This window comes from Arabidopsis lyrata (genome assembly GCF_000004255.2).
Source record: "Arabidopsis lyrata subsp. lyrata unplaced genomic scaffold ARALYscaffold_7, whole genome shotgun sequence".
NCBI classification, from domain to species: Eukaryota; Viridiplantae; Streptophyta; class Magnoliopsida; order Brassicales; family Brassicaceae; genus Arabidopsis; species Arabidopsis lyrata.
In genome coordinates, this window is record NW_003302549.1 from 5,206,935 (window position 1) to 5,232,019 (window position 25,085).

Consider the following 25,085-nt stretch of genomic DNA (forward strand, 5'->3'; position numbering starts at 1 on the left):
TTTAATATATTTTCCCAAATCTGCCCTATAGTGAGATGATGTGGGCTAGACCCGCGGTTTTTGACCTATTTTGACTGCTCTAATTCCCATGAAACGTCTAATTTTAGAATTTTAAAACACAAAATTCTATTTTGTAAATCATAATTATTACGATGGGTATATTTATAAACAATTTTACATTTTCTCTACAATTCGTTATTATGAATATTTATAAGTATACTACACGATTCGTTCTACTAAAAACACACACACAATATTAAACGCAACATATGTAAACCAATATTCTCCCGCGGTGGACCGCGGGTCCGATCCTAGTTAAACAATGGGAGAGAACCCATGGGGGCTCTCTCCATTGGAGATGCTCTTAGGAATAATTTTGAATTTTTTTTTACTTAAGAGGTGGTTTTTTGGTTTTAAATTTTATTTGTCTCCATTGGTAGGTTCTTAATTTGTGATTTTTAGTGAAGAAAAAAATAAACAATTACAATTTTAAAAAACTTAATAATTATTGCAAATAGAAAAATTTGAAACATACATGATATATAATTTATATTATACATTTGTTGAGAGCAAATGGTCGTCCCCTTAATATAAACTATAAAGGATGACATGATTACATCACTACATCCATTCCTATTTACTTTATTTTTTCAACAAGGATATATATATACATTACCTAAAAAACCATATTCAAAAATGTCTGTACATTATCTCATGAAAATCTTGTAGTCTTAAGTATAACCATATTCTCTGCAGAAAATATCCAAAATTAAATTTAAAATAAACTGTTAAAGCTTTTTTAGTTTTAAGAAAATTATTTATAATTAACCAAAGATGAAGTCAAACAAAAACAAAATTACCAAAAGAAAACCGAAGAACCATAAGAGTATATTGACTGTTGACTAAAAAAAGCATATGTCAAAATAACTTTGTTCTTAATTATATATATATATATATATATATATATTTCTTTTTTTGGTTAAAGTATATATATTTTCTTTTTATAAGTAAAATACAATATCTTGACCCAAAAATCAAGATTATTTTTGGATAACTATTTAGTTAAGGGCCATGGGTTCATACATTCCTCGAGAACGAATGCACGAGCTTAACCAATGCATGAGCTTAACCATTAGATCAATTCGTTTTGTTGACAATATATATATATATATATATATATATATATTAATTCTTGTTGAAAAAAAAAAACTGATTGTTAAATTTCTTTAAAATATTGTTGATAATTTTCTGAATATTGAATCCTCAAAATCAATCTCAATGTCGCAGAACACGTATTTCAGTAAGTCAAGTAGATTTTTCTGAATTTCTTATAGATTTGATTAAACTTCCACTAGGATGTTAGTCTTTTTCTTTCTTTTTTTTTTTTTTTTGTATAATGACCTTACATCATACTTTTACAAAAAAAAAAAGATCCATATATTTGTTTTTATTAATTTAATTCTTATGATAAGTGATGATACAAATCTAGGGATGTATCATTTTGAAACAAAACTATTTTTCTTTAGTTGATAGGTGGTACACAACAACATTTGTGATTAATTGGAGGGTTTTTAATGCACATTAGAAATGTAGGATCTTCATCTGGACCTGTGCATAATGTTTTGCAGTCATTATCAGTTTTACAAGGACCTTTGTAGTGACATTTCCCTGAAAAAAAAATAGTTAAAAACTTAAAACAAAGAATATGAATTAACTCAATTTAAGTAGCATTATTTCTTATAGGTTTTTCCAACAGAGGAAGGAAATGTTACCAATTGGTTTAGCAATTAATTGAGAAGAAAGAAGACAAATAGTTAAGAGCAGAAAGGCAAGTTGAAATTTTTGTGCGGACATTAGCAGCTCTGTAACTTTTTTTAGGTTAAGATTGTTTTTTGTTTTTCTTGATAAGTTTAGAGCAAATGGTCATCTCCCTTTGTATGCAAAATTTATATACAAAATGGCAATCGAATAACTAATGATGGTTTTGAAAATATTGACAAAAATGAGCAAACAATAAGCAAAATATAAGCAAAACATAAACAAAACATAAGCAAACCATAATAATATAGAGAACCGCAGAATCATCGACGACGTAGCGAAACTGGCCATTCACTACTGCGCCAAGGAACTCACACAGAGACCAGAATATTTCGATAGTTTAAGGCTCACAGGCTGTAGTAATTTATAGAGCAGCTCATAAAAGACTGATAGAGGAAGATGATCAACTTTCGAAATGTGATTTTTTGGCTGTGTGTTGTAGCTGTGGTTAATGCACGAGTGACTCCAGATGCAGCGGCAGTGGATTTGTACAGTGAAACACATAATCTTTATCTAGTTTGAATCATGCGCCTTAATCATTTTTAACTGGTCTAAGTTCTGCTGAATAGTTATAGAGTCTAGACGACTAGACTAGAGAACCATGGCATAAGTCATCATGATCCAAGTATCCTATATTCTTCCTTTAAAGCTTTCATTGTTTGGATTATTGGAAGCATTACAATCCCAGTTTATTTTATTGCCAATGGTGTTGGTTTTTCGCAGGCCTAGGGAGAGTCCATTGATTTACATTTGTTGAGTTTGGTTAGCAACTGTGATTGAATTTCTATCAAGTATTCTTAGAATTTTCTTGCTCTTGATGTGCAAGAAAAAGGTTTCTAATGTGAAGATGCTTTTTCTTTTCTTATATCTTCTTGCAGCTCTTATCTCTTCTTAGAACATCTGATTCTTGATGACAAATTAGCAAATTCCTTTATTTCACCAGTAACAGATGATATCAAAGATGATCATCAGCACAAGTGTAAGCTCTTAGAACGTTGGCTCTAGGCATTGCTTGTACACATGCATTTGTGCAACAGGGGATAACATGTAACTTTGGTCATTGGCAGGCCCGGCGCATGACACAATCAAGTGAAGCGATGGCTTAGGGCATCAAATTAAAGGGGGCATAAATTTTAGAATTTTTTTTAGAGTCTTATATGTTAAAAAAAAATTATAAGCTTTTTTTTGAGAAAAAAATTTGTTCGACTTTTCTTTCACTATATTTTATGGACTTTATGCCTTTAAATGAATAAAATGTTAATTAATATGTTGTTAATGAATTTTGTTTGGAAGTTTTTGGCTTAAAATAAAATAAAACCCTAAACGTTTACAAAGATTAAATGGGTTGGCATTACTATCCATTGAGACAGCTAGGGTTGAAAAACTCGACTACGTGAGTTTGATGAATGATTTTGCTGGTAAAAGTCTAAATAGAGCTATATTTAGAGAATAGATTTTTTTTTTCCTTACAAACTTCTTATGAAATTAATTACTGTTTTTTTTAGTTTAGTAGTATGAGTTTTATTTTAATTTTATTTGTGATGCGAGGAAATTTTTTTTTTTACAAAGGACATGATTTCTTTTAGTGGCGTAGGGCATTTAGGTATACCGCACCGGCCCTGGTCATTGGTGGATAAATCTTGTTATTGCTGAAAATACAGAAATAATCTTTTTTTCAGGTTTGCAGGTGTTTTTACTGAAAAACTAACAAAATGATGTTAAAATTTTTGTAGTGTTGTTCTTCATTATTTATGGGCATGCTAATGCTCCAAATGATAGGGTAAAAGGAGCACACATTCCTTGCTTTTTTAATTCTCTCATTATTACCTGTTTGAAAATGTTTTGTTACTTGTTGCAGAAGATGGAGATTTGGCATTGCTTGACCTGGGTGCTGAATACCGTTGTTATGGCTCTGACATAACATGATCAGTTGATCATTCCCTGTGAGTTCAGTTTCTAGCGTCAAATCTATTCTTAATTTCCTTTTAGGTTCTGCTACTCAGAATCCTGAAATATGCTACTGAATTGTATTTGTACCATGCATTGACTTTTTTTTTATAGTCATAATTACATGAACATCATAATTTGTTGCATCTAGTTATTCAGAGAAAGTGGTTCCTAATATTTATCAAATATTTTACAAGTGACCAGAGTCTAATCTATAATGTAAGTGCCTTACAAGTTTGCTGCAACGTGGATGTAGTAGAAATCTGTGCTTTATTTTTGTCAATTTTTTAGCACAATCCAGAGTGGTGAGTCTCTTGAAGCTTTACATCTGATCAAGTGTCTCTGATTGTTCAGGCTGTTCTGGATGCACAAAATTCTGTAACTTCTGCAATGAAGTCTTACTGAGATGCTATATAACTCTGTTTCAGTATGTATGCAGATTCAGTAATTGGGATTTGACTATGTAAGCTTGTAAACTCAGTTTGCTTTGGTCCATTTTGATTTTTTTTGTCTTGTTAGGGATATAACTTGAAATACATCTCCACATGGTTAATTCGTTGTTATGGTTTCGTTCTCTGTTCCTAGTGATGTGGACCATGAAATGTATCTAAGTAAAATAATTGAATTGATTTTGACCACTCTACTTTGTATTTGCTTTGAAAACTGGTTGATGAGTTTCAACTAGAAAAAGAAAAATGGTTCCTGACTCTCACCATGAATCTTATTAATGTATTCACTCAGTCTCGTTTATATGTTGTAATCTTACATACGAGGTAAAAACACAATTTCAAAAGTATTCAACATGGATGCACACATCACATAAATAGTAGAATAACTAAGTTTGCAATTTTAAAGAAAAATTGGCATGATATTTGTATTTCATGAACTTACTTTTGTTTTAAAACACGTAATCTATATATCGAGAGTTGAATATAATCTGTAACACTACGAAGACATAATTAAGTAACCGTGCTACAATCTACCGTCTACATTTGAACTAGCATTATACGATTTTTTTTTTTTTAAATGTATATTACTAATCGAAATTTCAAACCATCAAAATATTACTGCTAAGACTACTTATTTTACTACTCTCTTCACTATATCTCTTTTATACTAAACTACAAAATGAATCCTAACTACATTGTTTGAAAAGATTGTTCTTGAGTCATCGTGAGTGGGATCCTATGAATGACGTATGTAAACACCTTTCAAAAAGTACGATTCAATATGCATGAACTAGAACTTTTGGAATAATTTTTTTAATTTTCATCTATAATACTACATACTGGAACCATCAAAAATGTTACTAATTAAGTGTTAGGACCATTGAACCAAACAACACTCTTTCGTTTCATTGCTCTGTTTATACTAAACTACAAAAATAATCCTAACCACTTTGCTTGAAAACATGGTTCATGACTCGAATCTTGAAATTCCTAAGAGTCACAATCACTTTTTATTTATCTTGTAGTGTTGGTTGCGTATGTGATTGACGTAAACTCCATTAAAAAAGTACGCTCCCCTCTTTTTTTTTTTTTCTAGTAAAGATAATTGGTATGTAGTTTTTGGTGTGTTTTTTTCTTCTTGGTTTTAGAGCAAATGGTCATCTCTCTTTATATAAAGACTTACATGATTATATCACTACACCCATTCCTATTTACTTTATTTTTCAAAAAGGGATATATATATATATACATTACCTAAAAAACCATATTGCAAAAATGTCTATATATCTCGTGAAAATCTTGTAGTATTAATTATAGCCATATTCTCTGCAAAAAAATATGCAACTTTAAATTAAAAATAAAATTAGTTAAGCTTTTTCAGTTTTAGAAAAATTATTTATAACAAACCAAAGATGAAGTCAAACAAAAAGAAAATTACCAAAAGAAAACCAAAGAACCATATGAGTACATGACTGTTGACTAAAAACGCTTATAATATATATATATATTTCCTTTTATAAGAAAATTTTTTTAAAAAAAAAAAAAAAAGATTTTGACCCAAAAAATCAAGAGTTTTTTTTTTGGATAATTATTTAGTTAGGGTCTATGGGCTCATACATTCCTCCAAACGAACTCAGAAGCTTAACCATTGGACCAATTTGTCTTGTTGATAAAAAAAAAAAAGAGAGAATTAATCTGATTAATAACTTTTCTGTAAATATTGTTGAGATAATTTTCTGACTATAGAATCCTCAAAATCAATTTCAATATCGCAGAACACTTGTTCTAATAAATCAATTTTTCTTATAGATTTGATTAAGCTTCCATTAGGATGTTAGTCTTTTGTTTTATTTTCGTTTTTATATGATGACCTACATCATACTTTTACAACAACAAAAAATGATCCAAATCTTTTTGTTTATTAATTTTAAATCTTATAATAGGTGATGATACAAGTCTATGGATGTATCATTGTAGAACAAAACCAATTTTCTTTAGTTGATAGGTGGTACACAACAACATTTGTGATTAATTGGAGGGTTTTTAATGCACATTAGAAATGTAGGATCTTCATCTGGGCCTGTGCATAATGTTTTGCAGTCATTATCAGTTTCACAAGGACCTTTGTAGTGACATTTCCCTGAAAACAAAAAGTTAAAACAAAGAATATGAATTAACTTAATTTATCTAGCATTATTTCTTATAGGTTTTTTTAACAACTAAAAAACAGAGGAAGAAAATATTACCAATTGGTTTAGCAAGTAATTGAGAAGAAAGAAGACAAATAGTTAAGAGCAGAAAAGCAAGTTGAAATTGAAATTTTTGTGCAGACATTGTTAGCTCTCTAACTCTTTTTAGGTGAAGATTGTTTTTTGTTTTCTTTTTCTTTTTAGGTTTAGAGCAAATGGCATCTCCCTTTATATAAGGGATTAGAATGGTACATCCATTTTTTCTTTCTTTTTAGTGAAGAAATATATATATATATATATATATATATACACAATAAAATATATACCTTCCTAAGAAAACAGATTGATAAATATTTAACATATCTCATGAAAATCTTGCATTAGATTTAGTCATATTCTCTGCGACAAATGTCCAAATTTAAAATTATAATTTATAATAGAAATATTTCGTTTTTTTTTAAAAAAGAAAAGAAATATGTCGTTTCATCCCAATTATGACAAACCAAAGATTATACTTCAAGCAAAAAGACATTACCAAAAGCAGATCAATCGTAAAAGTTGTGTGTTAATTGATATTGGGAATAACATTAATAAAAATCGTGTGTTAAATAAGGGATTACATGATTAAATCAGTACATCCCTACCCATTTTAATTTCTAAAAAAATATATACATACCTAAAAACCAGATTGCAAAAATGTCTTGAAGATCTTTTTTTTTTTTATTTGGTAATGAATATTCTATTAATATCATGAAAATCTTGCATTAATTTTAGCCATATTCTCTGCACAAATATCTAAATTTATTATAAAGCAAACATTTTAACCGTTTTTCTGTTATTATATATATATAACTATTATGACAAACCAAAGATTATGTCAAGCAAATAACAATTAACAAATGACCAAAAAGGAGACAAAAAAATCTCATATGACTATTGACTTAAAAAAGAAAAAGAAAAATAAAAAGCATTGCCATAGTCAAGGTCATGTGTTACTTCGAAGCAGATCCGGCCCTCGGGCCAAGCAGGTGAAGCAAATATTTAGGGCATCAAATATTTTAGGACATATTTTAAGCCTTTTAAGTGAAAATAATAAATAATTAATAGATTTTTTTAAAGTTAATGTTAATATTAATTAATTAAGCTTGTTGTTAATGAGTTTTAAAGTAAAATTTTGGTTTAGAAAAACAAATTTGAAAGTTGAAACCCTAAATTTAAAACTTTAATCAAAAAGTTTTCATAATCAAAGAGTTTTATGAATATGATTTTTTCTGTTATTATGTTTTGTAATTTTGTAAACAATAAAAGGATGAAATAGAATTTTTAAAAATCAGCGTAGGGCATCAAAAATTGCCGGGCCGGCCCTACTTCGAAGTAGAAATTAATTTGCTTATATTTTACGAGTTATCTGTTATTCGATTGGTAATCTTTATACAAATTTTCTTTGTAATAGATGTGTTTAAGATTTGGACCCTCAAGAAAAAACTCAAAGTAATTATTGTGTTAACTGATTACGAATCACTGTTATATATATACATTATGATGTGGATGTTCTCAAGTTTAGCGAATTTGTTATCTTACGTATACCGTATAGTATGTGCATTAAAAAAAAAGGACTTGTGGGCTTGTGGCTCAATGTGATCAAAGTGAAAAAGGTAAATGATGATGAAATTATGACTAAGGCGAGATCGCCGTGGACCGTTTTGGCCGGTGAAGCTCAATTGATTGAAAAAAATAAAATTCTCCGACGATGAGTCGATGACAATGAGAAAACTATATAATAGTACATGTTGAAAATTAAATGGTTTCTCTTTGTTTGGATATTAAATTTTTGTGACTAATTTATCTATATTAACTCGATAAATGACAATCTATGTTGGGTAAACAACAGATGACTAGCTAGCTTATCCTAATCATCGTGGGAGATTTATTTCAAATGGGTACTTTATATCCGACCCGTTATAGACGACTTGACAAAACCAATTCCTATATATAAATCAAATGTTTTTTGAACGTTGAACGGTTTGTGTAGTCTAAATGGCTACGCACCCGGCAGGAAAGTTTGATTATCATAAGTTCGAATCCCTCTGCTTGCTGATATTCAAATTTTCCTTTTTGGTTGCAAATGGGGGTGCTAAATAGCTACGTTGAACGTTGTTTGGTGAGGTTTCATAAATGAAACTCTGGGGCTGTTGACTAGCTGTTGAGTGCATGTGGAAGTGGAATGATTTGCGTAGTCCATCTGCACGACTGCACACAAATGTTTCTATAAGAGTTCAAATGTTTTTGGAAAAATGGATGTAAAAAGAAGGAGTAGTATTTTATTTTCTTCCATTTTTGATTAACATTCAGAAGCATTGTTACAAATTATCACTGTTGTGTGTTTATTTTATTAATTGAGACCTAATTTTCTGGTAAAGTTTTATTTTCTTTAGCTTAATGTTTAATTTACTGGACATTATATTATGGAATACATTTTTTTTTTTGTAAACCGATTGGTTTATGAGTTATTTACACTACTAGTAATTTAGTAGGTTAAGGACCGTAAGGTACCCCTATAATCTAAAGATCTAATTGTTGGAAAATTAAAAATCTTCATGAACCGGAATATTAAAAAAAGACATTGGTCAGGTGGTTTATTTCCTTGTTTGGTACTCAATATTTTAAATATTATATTTTATTTTATTTTCCTTCCCTCCTTTTCCTTTTCTTCTTCCCGAGCGACTCTCCAACGTTCTCTCCTCTGCGATTCTCTAAAATACTTCTTTAACCAATTTTATCAAAAATTCCGGTGGCCGATTACTGCCTCGCCGGCGACTGTATACCGAGATTTTGAAAGGGATATTTTCAATTTCGTTAGGTCTACAAACTTACTATTTAAAGTATCAGAAGAGGCTTTACCTTTCTTGAATGAAAAAGAAAGAGTAGACGGGATTAGAAATTTCTACACAAGCGAAAAAAAACAACCACAAAGTCAGATCTGTCAGCTGTTTCAGACTTCGTGGGTTCAAACATCAATCCGCAATTTAGAAAAGCTCCGGCAAGGACCTTAGCGTTTATCAATCAGGATCCTGAAGAGCGAAGATGACGACAAGTCTCCGATCTCTACTTTTTTGGCTCTGTTTTATCATTTCCGTGAATTCTCCGTTTCCTACAGAGTCTGATCGCCGAGTAGACATCGTCGTTTCGATTGTTAGACAGTTGGGCTATCCAGAGGAGTTCGTAAAGAGTTGGCAAGGGAATGACCCTTGCCAATGGTTTGGGATAAACTGTCTGGAAGGTATCATCACGAGTATCACCTTTATCTCCCTGAACATGAGCGGAACCATCTCTCCACGGTTTGCAGATCTAACCTCTCTTCAGGTGATAGATCTTTCGCATAACGGTCTTACAGGTACCATTCCTCCCGAACTCACTAAGTTGAACCTGAGAACTCTGGATCTTTCCTATAACCGTCTTCATGGGACACTGCCGCAATTTAGGAACATAGTTCCAAACATTGAAGGAAACTCAGACATCGAGACAAACCGCGTTCTTGTTCCTTCGCCAACAAGGAACAAGAACAAATTAGTTGTTTTGGCACTTCTCATAGGCATTGTGGTCGGTTTGGTTGTTGCTGTAGGAGGAGCTTTTGCAGTCTATCTGTTGAAGAAAAGGAAGCAATTAAACAGGCTTCCAGAACCCAATGAAACAGTGATCGTGGAATCTGAGAGTTCTGTGATTCCGCTCCAGCTTCTCAGGGACGCTACAGAAGATTTTGATGAGAAGAACATAATTGGGAAAGGTGGGTTTGGGTCAGTTTACAGAGGGAAACTGCAGAATGGAAACTTTGAGATTGCAGTGAAAAGGATGGAGAAATTGATAGGAGGAAAGGGCAAGGAACAGTTTGAATCTGAGGTTTCTGTTTTGACAAAGGTCCACCACCGAAACCTTGTAGTTCTTCATGGATACTGTATTGAAGGAAACGAGAGGCTATTGGTTTATCGATACATGCCACAGGGTACTTTAAGTAGGCATCTTTTTCACTGGAAGGACGAAGGGTTGAAACCCCTTGAGTGGACTACTCGGCTTACTATTGCATTGGATGTGGCTAGAGGACTAGAATATCTGCATAGTTTGGCTCGTCAAAGTCAGAGTTACATACACAGAGATCTGAAACCGTCAAACATTCTTCTGGGAGATGATATGCGAGCAAGAGTTTCAGATTTTGGTTTGGCCCGGTCTACAGCAGAGGGCAGCGAATCAATCAGGACAAAGTCTGTGCTCGGAACATATGGTTACATGGCACCGGAATATGCAGGTATGCTTCTCGGTTTATCTGTCAATGTTTATTACATCTGATTACCAATATTATTGATTTCTAACAGCTCAAATCTTTGTAAATGCAGTGACTGGAAGGATAACTACAAAAGCTGATGTCTACAGTTTTGGGGTTATTCTCATGGAGCTAGTCACAGGCAAGGAAGCTTTAGACGAGAAGCGATCAGATGCTGAACAACACATTCCCAGTTGGTTCAGGAAAGTCTTCATCAACAGAGACTCTTTCGGAGAAGCCATTGACGAAACCATTGAGGTTGACGAAGAGAACCGCATCATCATCGACGACGTAGCGAAACTTGCCATTCATTGCTGCGCCAAGGAACTCACACAGAGACCAGAGATGAGGTATGTTGTTTCGACACTTACCTCACTCACTGGCACTGGGCAGTGGAAGCCCAGTGAAATAGAAGAAGACAACGACAGGGACGACATATTAGAATATCTAAAGAGATGGAAGGAGCAAGAGATGGAGGGAACCAGCAGTATTGTTGTGGTTTGATGAAGCTTCAATTTAGAGTCTCTGTTTCATGAGAACAAATTCCTTGACAAACCCAATTCAGGTACTTCTAGATTCATTATGTGTTCTGACATTACATTTTACTTGATGAAGCATTAGATTTGCTTTTAAGAAGTTACTGGATAGTGATTATAAGCAATGGTGTTATATAAATTTCCAGAAGCGTTTTACTTCATCTGTGGCCTGCAGCGATTCTGTCGTGCCCTGTAAGCCCTCATGAGGCTTATACTATCAGGTACTACCTATGTCCCCTGTAATTTTGAATTTGAGTACAGGGAGTCTTTTTTTTTGGATATACACATAATTAGGTTGGAAATTGTGTTTCGAGTATAAATGTATGTTAAATTGTTTGTAGTGTTGTTCTTCATTATTGGCATGCTGCTGCTCCAAATGATAGGGTAAAAAGAGCACACATTCCTTGCTTTTTTAATTCTCTCATTATTGCCTGTTTGAAAATGTTTTGTTACTTGTTGCAAACTTTCCATGATGGAGATTTGGCATTGCTTGACATGGGTGCTAAATACCATTGTTATGGCTCTGAGTTCAGTTTCTAGCGTCAGATCTATTCTTAATTTCCTTTTAGGCTCTGTTACTCAGAATCCTTAAATGTGCTACTGAATTGTATTTGCACCACGCATTGACTTGTTTTTATAGTCATATTTACATGAACATCATAATTTGTTGCATCTAGTTATTCAGAGAAAGTGGTTCCTAATATTTATCAAATATATTACAAGTGACCAGAGTCTAATCTACAATGTAAGTGCCTTACAAGATTGCTGCAACGTGGATGTAGTAGAAATCTGTGCTTTATTTTTTGTCAATTGTTTAGCACAATCCAGAGTTTGGTGAGTCTCTTGAAGCTTTACATCTGATCAGGTTTCTCTGATTTGCCTTCTTTTCAGGCTGTTCTGGATGCACATAATTCTGTAACTTCTGCAATGAAGTCAGGAGTAAAGTGGGTGGATATGCACAAGTAAGTCTTACTGAGATGCTATATAACTCTGTTTCAGTATGTATGCAGATTCAGTAATTGGGATTTGACTATGTAAGCTTGTAAACTCAGTTTGCTTTGGTCCATTTTTGATTTTTCGTCTTGTTAGGGATATAACTTGAAATACATCTCCACATGGTTATTTAGCTTTCTTTGTTAACTGAAACAAATTAATGTACAGGTTAGCTGAAAAAGTCATTCTTAAGTCACTGAAGAAGGGGTCCATAGTCACTGACTCACTGGGTAATTCTCTCACTGTTAGACATTTGTTTACTCTTCTCTAAAGGTTAATTCATTGTTATGGTTTCGTTCTCTGTTCCTAGTGATGTGGATGGCATGATGGTACAACGCTTAGGTGCTTTTTCATGCCTCATGGACTAGTTCACATCGAGATTCTTGATTACTGATGAACCATCCGGGAGCAACGTGGTTGGAATTATTTTAGTACTTTAGTAGTAACTAATGTAGTGAAGAGTGGTAAGAACACACACACCCAACTGAACAAGTCTTAATAATCAAAAACAACATTTGTTTCGCCATGTTGATCTTAACTTGACGTGAACATAACAGCAAAATCACTTTTATGTCTCAGTTCTCAACAAAACCTCAACCGTTAACTATTTTTGTCATAGCCCACTGTCACAACTCTTAACTTTTGATACAGATAAATTGATAATCAAAGATAATCAAACCTATGTTCATAAAACATCGATTCGCTTCTCATAAGCAAGAGTCTCAAAACGAGAAGCTCCAGCAACAATGAGGAATAGCTTGAGAATTACAGATAATTCTCAAGAACAAACAAAGAACTAAATAAAGAAGAAGATCACAATCTCAGATTTTTGAATAAAATGAATAAAGCGTCTTCAACTTCTTGTTAACCTCATTCTTCTGTTCTTAATCTTCAAAAGATCTTGACCGTTGCTTTTAATCTTCAATTACCACCGTCCACGTGTCATTGATTTATCATCATCATTTTCCCATATCAAATCTCCCCTGTTTGCAGAACCTTGACCACAAGGTTCAAAGTTTAGAATTTGTCCCTGCATAACAAAGAGAACTCCCATGTAGGTTCCTCCCTAGTTTCATGAGTCCACTTGATGAAAACCATTGTAGCAGCTCTGTTTGGAATATAGCTTCTTAGAGTCTCTTGCGATCAAATCTGATCCGTACAAACAATTTTAGATTTGAAATTACTTGATGTTGCATAGTCTTGTGCTTCCGCCAACTTTCTCTTCTGTCCCAACTGATTAACCACTCTTCAAATTCCAACTTGCTTCCATGTTTACGCCACCACCACCACCATATTGTTACGGGTCTTATTTGTTGGAAAATTTGGAATGAGAAGAAACAGGTATGTGACAGGGTCTTGCTCTTCCAACAATGCCACACCGCAAAATAGCAAATCATACACAAATTGGAAGAAAACAATCTCTTTATAGCATCATCCACAGATTTATACTTGAACCACCTCCGCCTGGAAAACTTGATCTTTTTGTTTCTCATCACTTCATGAATGGCCAAACTGGTTTGCAACAGTGGCTCTTGCACCACTATAATCGGCTCATACGCAGATTTTTTGCCATGACCATCATCACTATAATTCTTTACTTCTTGAATCCAGCCTTCCACTTCCCCTTCCTTCTTTGTACACAACTCGCTTCTATCTTGACATGACGAATCTGTTGTACCATACTGATACCAGCTTTGGTATATCACATACCATAACTGAAATTGTGATGCAAGGGTTTTGTCCAAGAACAAGCACAAATACACTTGATATTGTGATGCTCTGCTAAATCCAGAAACTGCCCGTAGTTGCTCACTCTTGTGCTTTATCCAAGGCACACTTAAACACCTAGTGTTGTACCCTTCTGCAATTATATTTCAATAACAATGGCATTTTTTTTTTCTGTAACCTATCAACGTGAAGTGCCCTCATCATTATTAAGCAGAGAAAAGAAATGTTCCTTCTCTTCTTCCACTCCTTCCCCAGTTTATATTTGAACATCCAAGACTTCGGAGATAATCTTTGCTTCCTATGAGACTAGACACATGTTGACTGCTCACAAAATGCAGCCACTTCCGAGTGGAAATTATCTAAGAGTGGACTCAAAGCGTCTGCTAAGACATATTGTTGATCCTACTGACCGTAATCATATCAAAATCCCCTAAGAGATTCTGCTTATGGCTAGATTCCAAGACAAAAATTGATACCTGATGCTTGATCAATTTGATAAGGAGCCCTATGGGAAGTGATTCATGATACACTTGATCATCATCCTTGAAACAATCAACGTTGAGCATGGACCAAGTTCTGGAAAACTTTTCCTTGTTCCAACTCACCTTTCTGTTCCAAGAGTGGAACCATCCTTGATTGTCTCGTTTCTTTATTTTCCTTTAGCAGATTTGTATTTGAACATCCAAGATTGAAATCCTTTTGTTTTCTTCTTTGTTCCCGTAATCTTAGCTTGAATCAAATCCGGTTTCAAATTGCAACTGTGTCCATAACGTCACTCCATTTCCTTTCACAGATTGTCGTTCTTCTTTCATCAAAACCAGCTCTAGATTCGATGATTCTAAGTAGCTGTAGTTCTCTGTAGACAACTCAAGTCTCTCTTGATTCGATGATGCTAAGTCACCTGCTTCTAATTTGAATCCCATTGCAGTCTGTGTTGGACTAACCTTACCCTTCAACAACAACAAATCACTAGATGTCTCAACCATTCTCATACTCTTGGAAAATTTAAGTGCGTGCAGTTTCCTGAAGCCACTCTTATACTTAAACATCCATGATTTAAACCCTTTCCTTTTCTTCGTAATTCCTAGTCTTTCTTTATACTGAGACATTTTATCGAACAGTTGGTGGGCACAACAATTTTTGGTGCTACTTAACACTTTCTGACTCCTCTCAGCATCACCATCAAGCTCAAATGTCATACTAACGTACTTTTGAACCCCATCTTGCTCTAGATTCTCATTCTCATTCATCACCACATACTCTAGAGTTTCCAACGTTGAATTTTCTTCCCTAACTTCAATATTCTTCAAAATCTCAGAATCTGAAATTGGTACCTGAAATTGTGGAATCGATTCTTCCTCTAAGATTGCTTTCGGTACCAAATCTTTGTGATTCTCCAACTTTGGGTTCTCCTCTCGAGCTCCCTGTACCAAATTCACCGTACGATGCTCAATTGGTTCACCATTAGGGAGTTGATCGTCATCGATCATGAGAATCCCCGAGTTCTTGTGACGCAGATGGTGACCTGGAGTTTCCTATATCAACTTTTTACCATGGAGGTTAAGGTTCAAGTTGCAATGATACACTGCTAATCCTCTGCTTTTGTCTTGTTTTGCAGGTGACCGTTGTACGAAGATGAGCTCTGGTGGTTTGGGCTTGACTGTTGACTGAGTTGGTTTGGGCTTAGTTGTTGACTGAGTCGAATTGGGATTTATCATTTGAGGGCCCAATTAAGTTCTGTTGTCGTTTTGAACTGTAGCTTTGACAGCTTTTATCTTATTTATTGATGGAGATTCATGCAAATGCTTTTTTTTTTTTTTTTTTTTTTTTGCCCAATAAAGTCTGTTACTTCAGATTCTTGTTACTATCCTACACGGTATATCCGTATATGCTTTAATTCGTTCCATCTCTAATGTTAACAAAAATCGGATAATTTTCGTAGGTTTATAGAACAAATTAGATACTAATTATGATTATATTAATTATATTGAGATTATTAAAAGGTGACATGAAACCAACCATGAAGATAATAAAACATAATTACGATTAAATTACTATTATCCTAAGTTTTAATAACCAAGACCAGTTTAATTCCCCTACTGGCGTTATTATTTTTCATTTAAAAAGTGGAATTAACTATCATCGTACCATTACCAATATATATGCATCAGTTTCCTTTAGGCATCTCGTAGCAATGGAAGACCTTAAAATCACAGTTGGGGGCAATAGTCTCCATAATCATCCTCGCCGTCTGCTCTTGGCGCACCTCCGCATCTTTCTTCTCCACCAGCACCGCTCCGACGATCTCCTTAAACCCTCCGTCTCCGCCTCCGCAACGAACCATGTAATCAACCAGAGCGGCTTGCACGGGCCCCAAGCTAGGGTTATACGCCACCGATTCCATATACCATCCTCTGTACACACTTCCTTGGCGATCAACCAGTGCCACTCCCGACGGACATTTGCTGTACGGCGCGTACGATCTGTTCACCGCCGCTAGACCCGCGGGCTTCAGATCGGGATAACGGTAGGGGACATCAGGACCCGCGAGAATAAGGCCATTATAGCACGGCTCGAGAAGGCGAGGGACATTTTCTGGGAGGAGACTCTCAGGGCCGAGTCTCTCTGGAAGGAGGCTCTCGAGGCTTACGAATGATTCATTGTCGCCGTTTTGATCAGTGAGTAGGATTTTGATCTCAGGCGCCTCGCGGATTTCTTGAAGAAACTGGCGGCAGTGGCCACATGGAGCGCTGGGAGGGGAGACGGCTATGTAGTTGAGCTTTGGCTCGGAGTTGAGTGCGAGGTTGGCGACGAGGAACTGCTCGGCGTGGATGGAGTGATGGAGAGGCAAACCTGGAAATTCGACATTGACTCCTACGAAGACCCGACCAGATGATCCAAGTCCGAGGGCTATGACTTTGAGTGTGGAGAATGGCGAACGAACGAGTGGAATCAGCAGCGGAAGGTGTATTGGGTCGGAGACGCCGGCGGATTTTGCTTCGTTGGGAGTGAGAATGAAGTTGGTGGGCTGTGCCATTGTCTCTTTCTGATTACGGGTCGTGTTATGAGATTTATGTTGGGAGATGGGAAAGGAGATGAGAAGTGGAGAAGCAAGTCTTGAACTTATTTATAGGTGCGGTGAGTGCATAATGAATCCTACTTTTTTAATGGAGTTTACGTCAATCACATACGCAACCAACACTAGAAAATAAATAAAAAGTGATTGTGACTCTTAGGAATTTCAAGATTCGAGTCATGAACCATGTTTTCAAGCAAAGTGGTTAGGATTATTTTTGTAGTTTAGTATAGAGCAATGAAATGAAGAGTGTTGTATGGTTCAATAGTCCTAACACTTAATTAGTAACATTTTCGATGCTTTGTGTATGTCGTATTATAGATGAAATTTTTTAAAAAAAATATTCCCAAAGTTCTAGTTCATGCATATTGAATCGTACTTTTTGAAAGGTGTTTACGTCATTCATAGGATCTACTCACGATGACTCAAGAACAATCTTTTCAAACAAAGTAGTTAGGATTAGTTTTGTAGTTTAGTATAAAAGAGATATGGTGAAGAGAGTAGTAAAATAGCAGTAATATTTTGATGGTTTGAAATTTCGATTAGTAATATACATTTTAAAAAAAAAAAATCGTATAATGCTAGTTCAAATGTAGACGGTAGCACAGTTTATATTCAACTCCCGATATATAGATTACGTGTTTTAAAACAAAAGTAAGTTCATGAAATACAAATATCATGCATATTTGTCTTTAAAATTGCAAACTTAGTTATTCAACTATTTATATGTGATGTGTGCATGCATGTTAAATACTTTTGAAATTGTGTGTTTACCTCGTATGTAAGATTACAACATATAAACGAGACTGAGTGAATACATTAATAAGATTCATGGCGAGAGTCTGGATTTATTTTTCTAGTTGAAACTCATGAACCAGTTTTCAAAGCAAAGACAAAGTAGAGTGGTCAAAATCAATTCAATAATCTTACTTAGATACATTTCGTGGTACGAATAGTAAATAGATAAAATAGGAGAATTTAGTCAGATTCATGATGACTCGTGACCTTCAAAGAAATTTTGTTTCATAGTAGTTAGGATTACTTTAGTAGCTTAGTAGAAAGTAATGTACTAAAGACAGAGTAGTCAAAAATAATTCAACAAGTTTAGTTCGTCACATGTTCGTGGTATGAATATAGTAAAAAGATAAACAATTTGGAAATTTATTAAAAAAAATTATGCTTTTGTAATAAGACTTTTAGGAGTTCAGAAAGAAGTTGTTACCATCTTTTATGTATTTCTTTTCTTCTAATCCTGAAATTCAACTCTTCTAAAATTCGGAGATAATTTTATTACCCAATTGTGCACTAAGAGCATGATTATAGGTAGTCTCTTAAAAATACTTCTTAGCAATATTTAAATAATTTATTTGTAAAAGTGATTGTTAAGAGATAGTATTTTTGAGTTAAGATTTTTGTGTGATTAATGGTAGGCCCTTAACATGTGGTTCTTATAAAAAAAATATTAATATAAAATAAAATTTATAATTATAGAAAATTTAATAATTGTTGCAAATTAAAAAAAATAAAACATACATGATATACAATTTATAACTTAAATAACATAAACCACAATTGTTTTAAACTTGATTTATGGAATATTTTGTCCATATGACAAAAATAGTGTTTTGAAGCGATTTGGTTCTTAAATATTTGAAATGTTTTGGTTTTCAAAATTTTTTAGTGTTTTGATTTTTTAAAAATTTGGTTACAACAAATATATAGCAAAGTGTTTAAGTGTATGAAACTAGACAAGAAAGAAAGAAATTTTGGTTACATTTGAGTGTATAAAGAAAGAATTTTTGTTTAAGTGTATCGACTCGAATAGCTACATTTTTCCCCATGTATACCAACACATTGATTCAAAAATAATACATTCGTTTGTATTCTTTGCGGAAAATAGCTTAGTTCTTACCATACATAAGAGAACACATCTGAGAAAAAAAGAACAAAACTTGATTACAAATTCAACGTACCTAATCAAACTTGAACGGTACCCGAATCCTTGGATGTTTCCCGGAAATCATACTCAACAATGAGTTAAATCTATTGTTGTAACCTCTTGCACTTCGTTAGAAGTCTTCCTAATCCCCAATAGGTACCACCGCCAACATTAGTCCCCACTCACACGTTCAAACTTTCCTTTCACCATCAACCTATAATTTGAAAGCCATTGCATGAAATCTACAGGTCTATGAAGTTTAAGGAGCCAGATACACAGTTTCTGAAAGAAATAGCAAATGTAAACAAAATACCTTGATAATGCTAACACCAGATCCAACGTTCATAAGAAGACAGGGATACAAGTCATTTGGATCTATCTGTACAAATTCTATCTCACCCTCCATGTGCGTGAAGGCTTTACATCGAATAGCCTACAAACAAAGGCATGAACAAAGACCCAAATTATCAATCAGATATATTAATTTGGAAGGAAATGAATTTACAGATACTAGTGACTATATCTCAATGAAAGAACAAAAACCTTGAGAGGCTGTTATAAATCTAATAATCCTACAAGACGAGTTAGTGGCCTACTTTTGTGAATTGTGCATATTAAGTCAAACAACTTCAAAACCACCACAACCAATTCTACCACATTATAGAGTGACGAAGCTCTAAATCTATAAATTTTCTCAATTCATTTCAAATCATCATCAATATTACAGAAAAGTCCTGCAATTATTTCCGAAACCAAAACTTGACTACAAAATCTCTCTCTGTATTGGAAACAACATTAATTTCAATTTGCTTAAGAAATAGATTCAGAAAGATGAGAGGAAAAACCTGGCGGCGGCATAAGATAAGGTCAGCGGAATCATCAGCGGCGTCTTCAACGAACTCGTAATCGGCGTCGGCATCATCTTCGTCGGAGTCAGCGTAATCGGAGTAGTTTTCGGTGCCGCTGTAGAAATCGTCATCAGCATCCATTGAGATTTTTTTCTACTCATTCGATTTCGATCTCAAGCAGAAGCTTAATTTGTACATACTTAAATCACATCAATTCACACAATCAGATAGAAATTCATACCTTGAAATACTGATCGGTGCTCGCATGAGTTTCCGAAGTTGTCTTTGTTTTCGCGATTTGAGAGATAAAGAAAAAGAAAGAAAGAAAAAAGGCGCCACGTGGACGTCTCTTAACATTAGTTTTGTCTCTTAAGTAAGAGACGTTCTTAGTTATAAACGAGATTTCTGATTTAATTTAATTCTGCATTTAAGCTAAGATCACCCTAAGAGACTAGCGTTAAAGATGCTCTAAGTAGAATTTTGCCAATGGTCAGTGGACCACATTATTCTCTACTTCGTTATGTTTGCATGTGAGACTTTTATCTTACCAACTAATGGAGATTCATGCAAATGCATTTTTTTTTAATCCTTTTTTGCTTTTGTAAAACCAAGAGAGGTCCATAACTTTATTACTTCACATTCTTTATTCTAATCATAAACAGAAGACACAACAATATATGCTTTAATTCCTTCCATATCTAATGTAAAAAAAATCTGATACTCGTAGGTTTTTATATTGCTCTATAAACCTATTGTGACAAACAAAAAGAGTGACATTAATTTCTAATTGCAAAGAGATTTGAGATCGTCGAAAATTATGCATTGAAATCATTAAAAAGGTAAGGAAACATGAAACCAAAGAAGAAAACAAACATATATAACATAATTAAGCTTATACTATTTTATCATCACAAGTTTAAGCAGCAGGACAAGAAGTGAAATCCCCCATTAGTTTATTATTCTCCTTTATATTATCATTTTTTTATCTATCATCTTAGTATAAATATGCATCAGTTATCTATCATCCAGGCACCATAAACATGCTTCAATTTTCTGCGGTCTTGTAGCAATGGAAGACATTCAAAACACACCCTGGGGCTATAGTCTCTAAAAGAACCCTCGCCGTGGCCTCTTGACTCACATTCGCATCATTCATCTCCATCAGCACCGCTCCGGTGATCATCTCGAACCCTTTACCTTCACCACGAGCCACGAAATCAACAAGTGCCGCTTGTACTGGTCCCAAACTAAGGTTATACGCTGCCGATTCAATGCACCATCCTTTGTACACTTCCCCTTCGCAAATCAGCGCCACCCCCGACGGACACTTGCTGTACTGTGCGTACGATTTGTTTGCCGCTGTTAGAGCCCTACACTTCGGATGGGAACAATGCTCGCGGTTTGCGCAGATCTCTGCTGCGGAAACGGGATCCGATAGGGCGAGGCGGTTATGCTGAGGCACGAGAAGGAGAGGGACGTCTTCCTCGAAGCTTTCGAGGTAGAATCTTGACGGAAGAAGACAAGCGTGGAGTTCTTGCTCGAAGTTGAGTGCGAGGTTAGCGACGAGGAATTGCTCGGAGCTGATGGAGTGGTGAAGAGGAAGACCTTCAAATTCGACATTGACGCCTAAGAAGACTCGATCCGATGATGCAAGTGCAAGGACTGCGTCTTGGACTCCGGAGATTGGAGCCCGAGCCAGAATAATCGCATCTTCTTTCAGCTTCAGGAAGTCACTGGGGCTGGAGACGCCTTTGGATGCTGCTTCTTCAAGAGTGAGAATGAATTTGAGCTGTTGTACCATTGTCTCTGTCTGATTTAGGATTGTGTTTTGAGTTTATATGTTTCGAGATATGAAATGAGGTGAGAATTGAGAGTAAGTCTTTAGCTATTTATATAGGTGTGTTGTGTCTGTGTGCTTATTGTGAAAGTACTTTTTAAAACCGTGTTTACTCATTCGTATACACAAACAATTACTTACTACAAGATATATAAAGGTGATTGTAACACTTCCATTATCATGAAAAAGATTTTTAAAACAAAGTAGTTATGGTTAATTTCATAGTTTAGTAAATGTATAGCCCTAACTTGTAATTAATAACATTTTGATGGTTAAAATAATAATATATAAATTAAAATTAAAATTAAAATGGAGCTTACATCAATTACATATGCAACTAACTACAACAAGATGAAAAAGATGATTGTGACTATCAAGACTCATGAACCATTTTTTTGAGCAAAATAGTTAAGATTATTTTTCTAGTTTAGTAGAAAGCAATGTAATCTAAAGTAGTAAAAGAATATTCAATAAGTCATTAATTATTAACTAGTAACATTTTAGTGGGTTGAGTAGTAATATAGATAAATATCAAAATGGTGTTAATGTTAATCACATACGCAACCAACACTAAAGTTAAAAAAAAGGTGAGTGAGACTAGCAAGACTTATGAAATATCATTTTAAACAATAAAAAAAATCATTTTAAACAAAATAGGTATGGTTATTTTCTAGGTTAGTATAAATGTAATGAAGAGTGGTAAAATATAAATCATAGTCCTTAACTCTTAATTGGTAACATTTCGATAGTTTGAATAGTTACATAGAAACAAAAAGAATATTAACAATAATTATATCAAGAATCATAAGTACCCAAAAAAAACAAAAAATTAAGAAAATTTATTCGTGAAATGCTAGTTCAAATGTTGGTAGATCGTAGCATAGAGGTTACTCGTGTTTTAGTGGTGTCACGAATATGATAAAGAATTATGTATTTACGTTATTGAAAAGAAAACATCTAATGTTAATATATCAAGTCCACACGATACACATAAATATTCCCTTTGTCTTTGAAAATTGCAAACTAACTCTTACTAGATATGTGATGTGTGTGCATGTTGAATATAAAGTATAATGCTTTTAAAATAGTGTTTTTACCTCGTATGTGAATAATCACATGCACACGCAAGATTACAAAGTATAAACGAGTTTCTGTCTGTATCCGTCATCAAAACTCAGGATGAGTCATGAACCATTTTTCAAAGTATAATTTCTTTATAGAAGTTTCGTTGAAAGTAATGTACTCAAAGAGTGGTAATTCAATTAGTCATCTTTTTATGGTATGAATAGTAAATTAGATTTTAAAAATTGAAATTTTATGCTTAAGATGATAATTACAGTGTGTGCGAGACTGTGACAAGAAACCTATATAATAATAATCATGTCCATGTTATACATTGGATCTTCACTTTATTTTTGAGAAGGATGAAAAAAAAACCTTAGCAATGAGGGAAATTCAGCTCACAAAACAAATAAACATTTGTTGACTATCTGTGAATGAGTTTTTGAACTGAGCTGATACGTATAGTAACCTAAATTAAATGTCCATAATAATAATTAATAACCAAAATAAGTTAATACCATCTCTAATGAAAAAAATGTTCAACTCTTCTAAAATTTTGAGATCATTTTAAATTTTTTATTGTTCTTCAATTGTGCACTACTGCACTTAGGAGGAGTTTGTGACTTGTGAGTATTGGACCATGTTTGAAAATGAGATTAATTTTTTATCTTACTTGTTAATTGAGAGTCATGCAAAGGCATCTCTTTTTTCTGCTTTTGCACAACAATAAGAAATTAAAAGGTTATTGTTTACATTTTAGAAGGGAAGGAATTCACTAAATAATATTCGTAAGTTGACATTATATTTAATTATAAGCAAAAGTGTTTAAGATGGTAAGATTACTGCATTGACATTATTAAAAGGTATAACATGAACCCAGCGAAGAAGAAAACAAAACATAACTGATATTAGATTATTATTCTAGGTTTAATAACCAAGACAAATGTAATTACCCTATTGGCTTATTTCATCCGTCATATATTAACTTTTTATTTATCTATCATAGTAATGCATCAGTTATCTATCATCATACGTATAAATATAAAGTATGCATCACTTTTTTACTACTATCCAACTGTTATATTCAAGCTGCTCGTAGCAATGGAAGACCTTAAAATCGCAGTTCGGAGCTGCTATCTTCTCTAGAAGCGTCCTCGCCGTGTCCTCTTGCCTAACCTTCGCATCCTTCTTCTCCACCAGCACAGCTCGGGTGATCTTATCGAACCCTTTGCCTTCGCCACGAGCCATGAAATCAACCAGCGCCGCTTGTACTGGCCCCAAACTAATATTATACGCCACCGTTTCAATGTACCATCCTCTATACACTTTCCCTTCGCAAACCAGCGCCACCCCCGACGGACACTTGCTGTGTGGCGCGTATGATTTTTTCGCCGCCTGTAAAGCCACCAACTTTAGAAGGGGATAAAGGTTCGAGTTGAAGAGGGCGAGACGGTTATCACACTCCACGAGAAGGAGAGACGGTTCTGCCGGGAGGATACTTTCGGGGCCGAATTTGTCTGGCATGTGGCTCTCGAGGCTCTTGAATGATCCGTCTTCGTCGTTTCTGTTTTTTATCAGAATTTCTATTTGAGGTGCATCGGTCATCTCCTGAAGAAAGTGGGTGCAGCGGTAGCACGGGTCGTGGAAGACGGTGCCATTATTGGAGACGGCTAAGTGAGTGAGTTTTGACTCGAGGTTGAGGGCGAGGTTGGCGATTAGGAATTGTTCAGCTTGGATTGAAAGGCTAGGAGAAAGACCTTCAAATTCGACATTGGCGCCTAAGTAGACCCGACCAGATGATGCGCGTCCAATGGCTCCGACTTTGATTGGAACCTTAGCGAGATTCCTAGCCTTTTCGATTAGTTTTGGAAGTTTCTTGTGGTCGGTGACACCTTCGGATGCGGCTTCTTCGTTAGTGAAAACGAACTTGTACTGTTGAGCCATTGTCTGTCTCTGTGTGATTTCGGATCGTGTTTGAGATTTTATGTTAAGAGATTGGAAATGAGATGAGAATTGGAAGCAAGTCGATCTTTCGCTATTTATATAGATGTGCCGTGTCTGTGTGATTATTCTAAAAGTACTTTTTAAATCGTGTTTACGTCATTAGCATACGAAACTAATTATAATACAAGAAATAAAGGTGACGTGACATTTCAAATTAAATGTTGTTTGTAAAAAAAAAAAAAAAAAAAAACTAAGAAGTGTTATAAAACTTGTTGTTCTATTGATTAATGAATGAAGTTTCGATACATATATATACATGAAGAGGGGAGACAAATCCCCATAGGGCTAGTAAACCCTAAAGCCCAAAAGCCCACTAAGTACAATATAGGCCGTCATAAGGAGAG

General features: G+C 34.4%; 5 protein-coding genes and 1 long non-coding RNA gene across 6 annotated transcripts; 1 reads left to right on the forward strand and 5 right to left on the reverse strand.

Annotated features, from left to right (window-relative positions):
* Positions 1 to 6,114: 6,114 nt before the first annotated feature.
* On the reverse strand, positions 6,115 to 6,654 carry LOC9303472. The gene is made up of 2 exons (XR_002330846.1): positions 6,461 to 6,654; positions 6,115 to 6,354 (listed from the first exon to the last, which is right to left on the reverse strand). It is a non-coding gene; the product is annotated as an uncharacterized LOC9303472 (long non-coding RNA).
* Positions 6,655 to 8,964: 2,310 nt separating this feature from the next.
* LOC9305490 (receptor-like kinase TMK2) lies at positions 8,965 to 11,270 on the forward strand. The gene is made up of 2 exons (XM_021019975.1): positions 8,965 to 10,703; positions 10,792 to 11,270. Exons 1-2 carry the CDS (start codon positions 9,488 to 9,490, stop codon positions 11,220 to 11,222), a joined length of 1,647 nt encoding a protein of 548 aa, XP_020875634.1. The 5' UTR covers positions 8,965 to 9,487; the 3' UTR covers positions 11,223 to 11,270.
* Positions 11,271 to 16,118: 4,848 nt separating this feature from the next.
* Positions 16,119 to 17,537, reverse strand: LOC9303473 (cytidine deaminase 1). The gene has a single exon (XM_002869373.2). The coding sequence runs from the start codon at positions 17,010 to 17,012 to the stop codon at positions 16,143 to 16,145; it is 870 nt and encodes a 289-aa protein (XP_002869419.1). The 5' UTR covers positions 17,013 to 17,537; the 3' UTR covers positions 16,119 to 16,142.
* A 1,340-nt stretch (positions 17,538 to 18,877) lies between these two features.
* On the reverse strand, positions 18,878 to 20,155 carry LOC9305491 (probable E3 ubiquitin-protein ligase ARI8). The gene is made up of 4 exons (XM_002869374.2): positions 20,080 to 20,155; positions 19,836 to 19,953; positions 19,304 to 19,423; positions 18,878 to 19,204 (listed from the first exon to the last, which is right to left on the reverse strand). The coding sequence occupies exons 1-4, from the start codon at positions 20,103 to 20,105 to the stop codon at positions 19,181 to 19,183; spliced, it is 288 nt and encodes a 95-aa protein (XP_002869420.2). The 5' UTR covers positions 20,106 to 20,155; the 3' UTR covers positions 18,878 to 19,180.
* Positions 20,156 to 20,721: 566 nt separating this feature from the next.
* On the reverse strand, positions 20,722 to 22,017 carry LOC9305492 (probable inactive cytidine deaminase 4). The gene has a single exon (XM_002869375.2). It carries the CDS (start codon positions 21,637 to 21,639, stop codon positions 20,884 to 20,886), a length of 756 nt encoding a protein of 251 aa, XP_002869421.1. The 5' UTR covers positions 21,640 to 22,017; the 3' UTR covers positions 20,722 to 20,883.
* A 1,348-nt stretch (positions 22,018 to 23,365) lies between these two features.
* LOC9305493 (cytidine deaminase 5) lies at positions 23,366 to 24,880 on the reverse strand. The gene has a single exon (XM_002869376.2). It carries the CDS (start codon positions 24,679 to 24,681, stop codon positions 23,791 to 23,793), a length of 891 nt encoding a protein of 296 aa, XP_002869422.1. The 5' UTR covers positions 24,682 to 24,880; the 3' UTR covers positions 23,366 to 23,790.
* Positions 24,881 to 25,085: the final 205 nt, after the last annotated feature.

Excerpts from the sequence above, each read along its gene's own strand:
- LOC9305490 (XM_021019975.1), top strand. The coding sequence starts at position 9,488 with ATGACGACAAGTCTCCGATCTCTACTTTTTTGGCTCTGTTTTATCATT. Across the intron at positions 10,704-10,791 it reads CATGGCACCGGAATATGCAG|TGACTGGAAGGATAACTACA; the intron begins GTATGCTTCTCG and ends TTGTAAATGCAG.
- LOC9303473 (XM_002869373.2), bottom strand. The coding sequence starts at position 17,012 with ATGGCACAGCCCACCAACTTCATTCTCACTCCCAACGAAGCAAAATCC.
- LOC9305491 (XM_002869374.2), bottom strand. The coding sequence starts at position 20,105 with ATGCGAGCACCGATCAGTATTTCAAG. Across the intron at positions 19,424-19,835 it reads TTATCTTATGCCGCCGCCAG|GCTATTCGATGTAAAGCCTT; the intron begins GTTTTTCCTCTC and ends CTTTGTTTGTAG. Across the intron at positions 19,205-19,303 it reads CTGGTGTTAGCATTATCAAG|GTTGATGGTGAAAGGAAAGT; the intron begins GTATTTTGTTTA and ends TTCAAATTATAG.
- LOC9305492 (XM_002869375.2), bottom strand. The coding sequence starts at position 21,639 with ATGGTACAACAGCTCAAATTCATTCTCACTCTTGAAGAAGCAGCATCC.
- LOC9305493 (XM_002869376.2), bottom strand. The coding sequence starts at position 24,681 with ATGGCTCAACAGTACAAGTTCGTTTTCACTAACGAAGAAGCCGCATCC.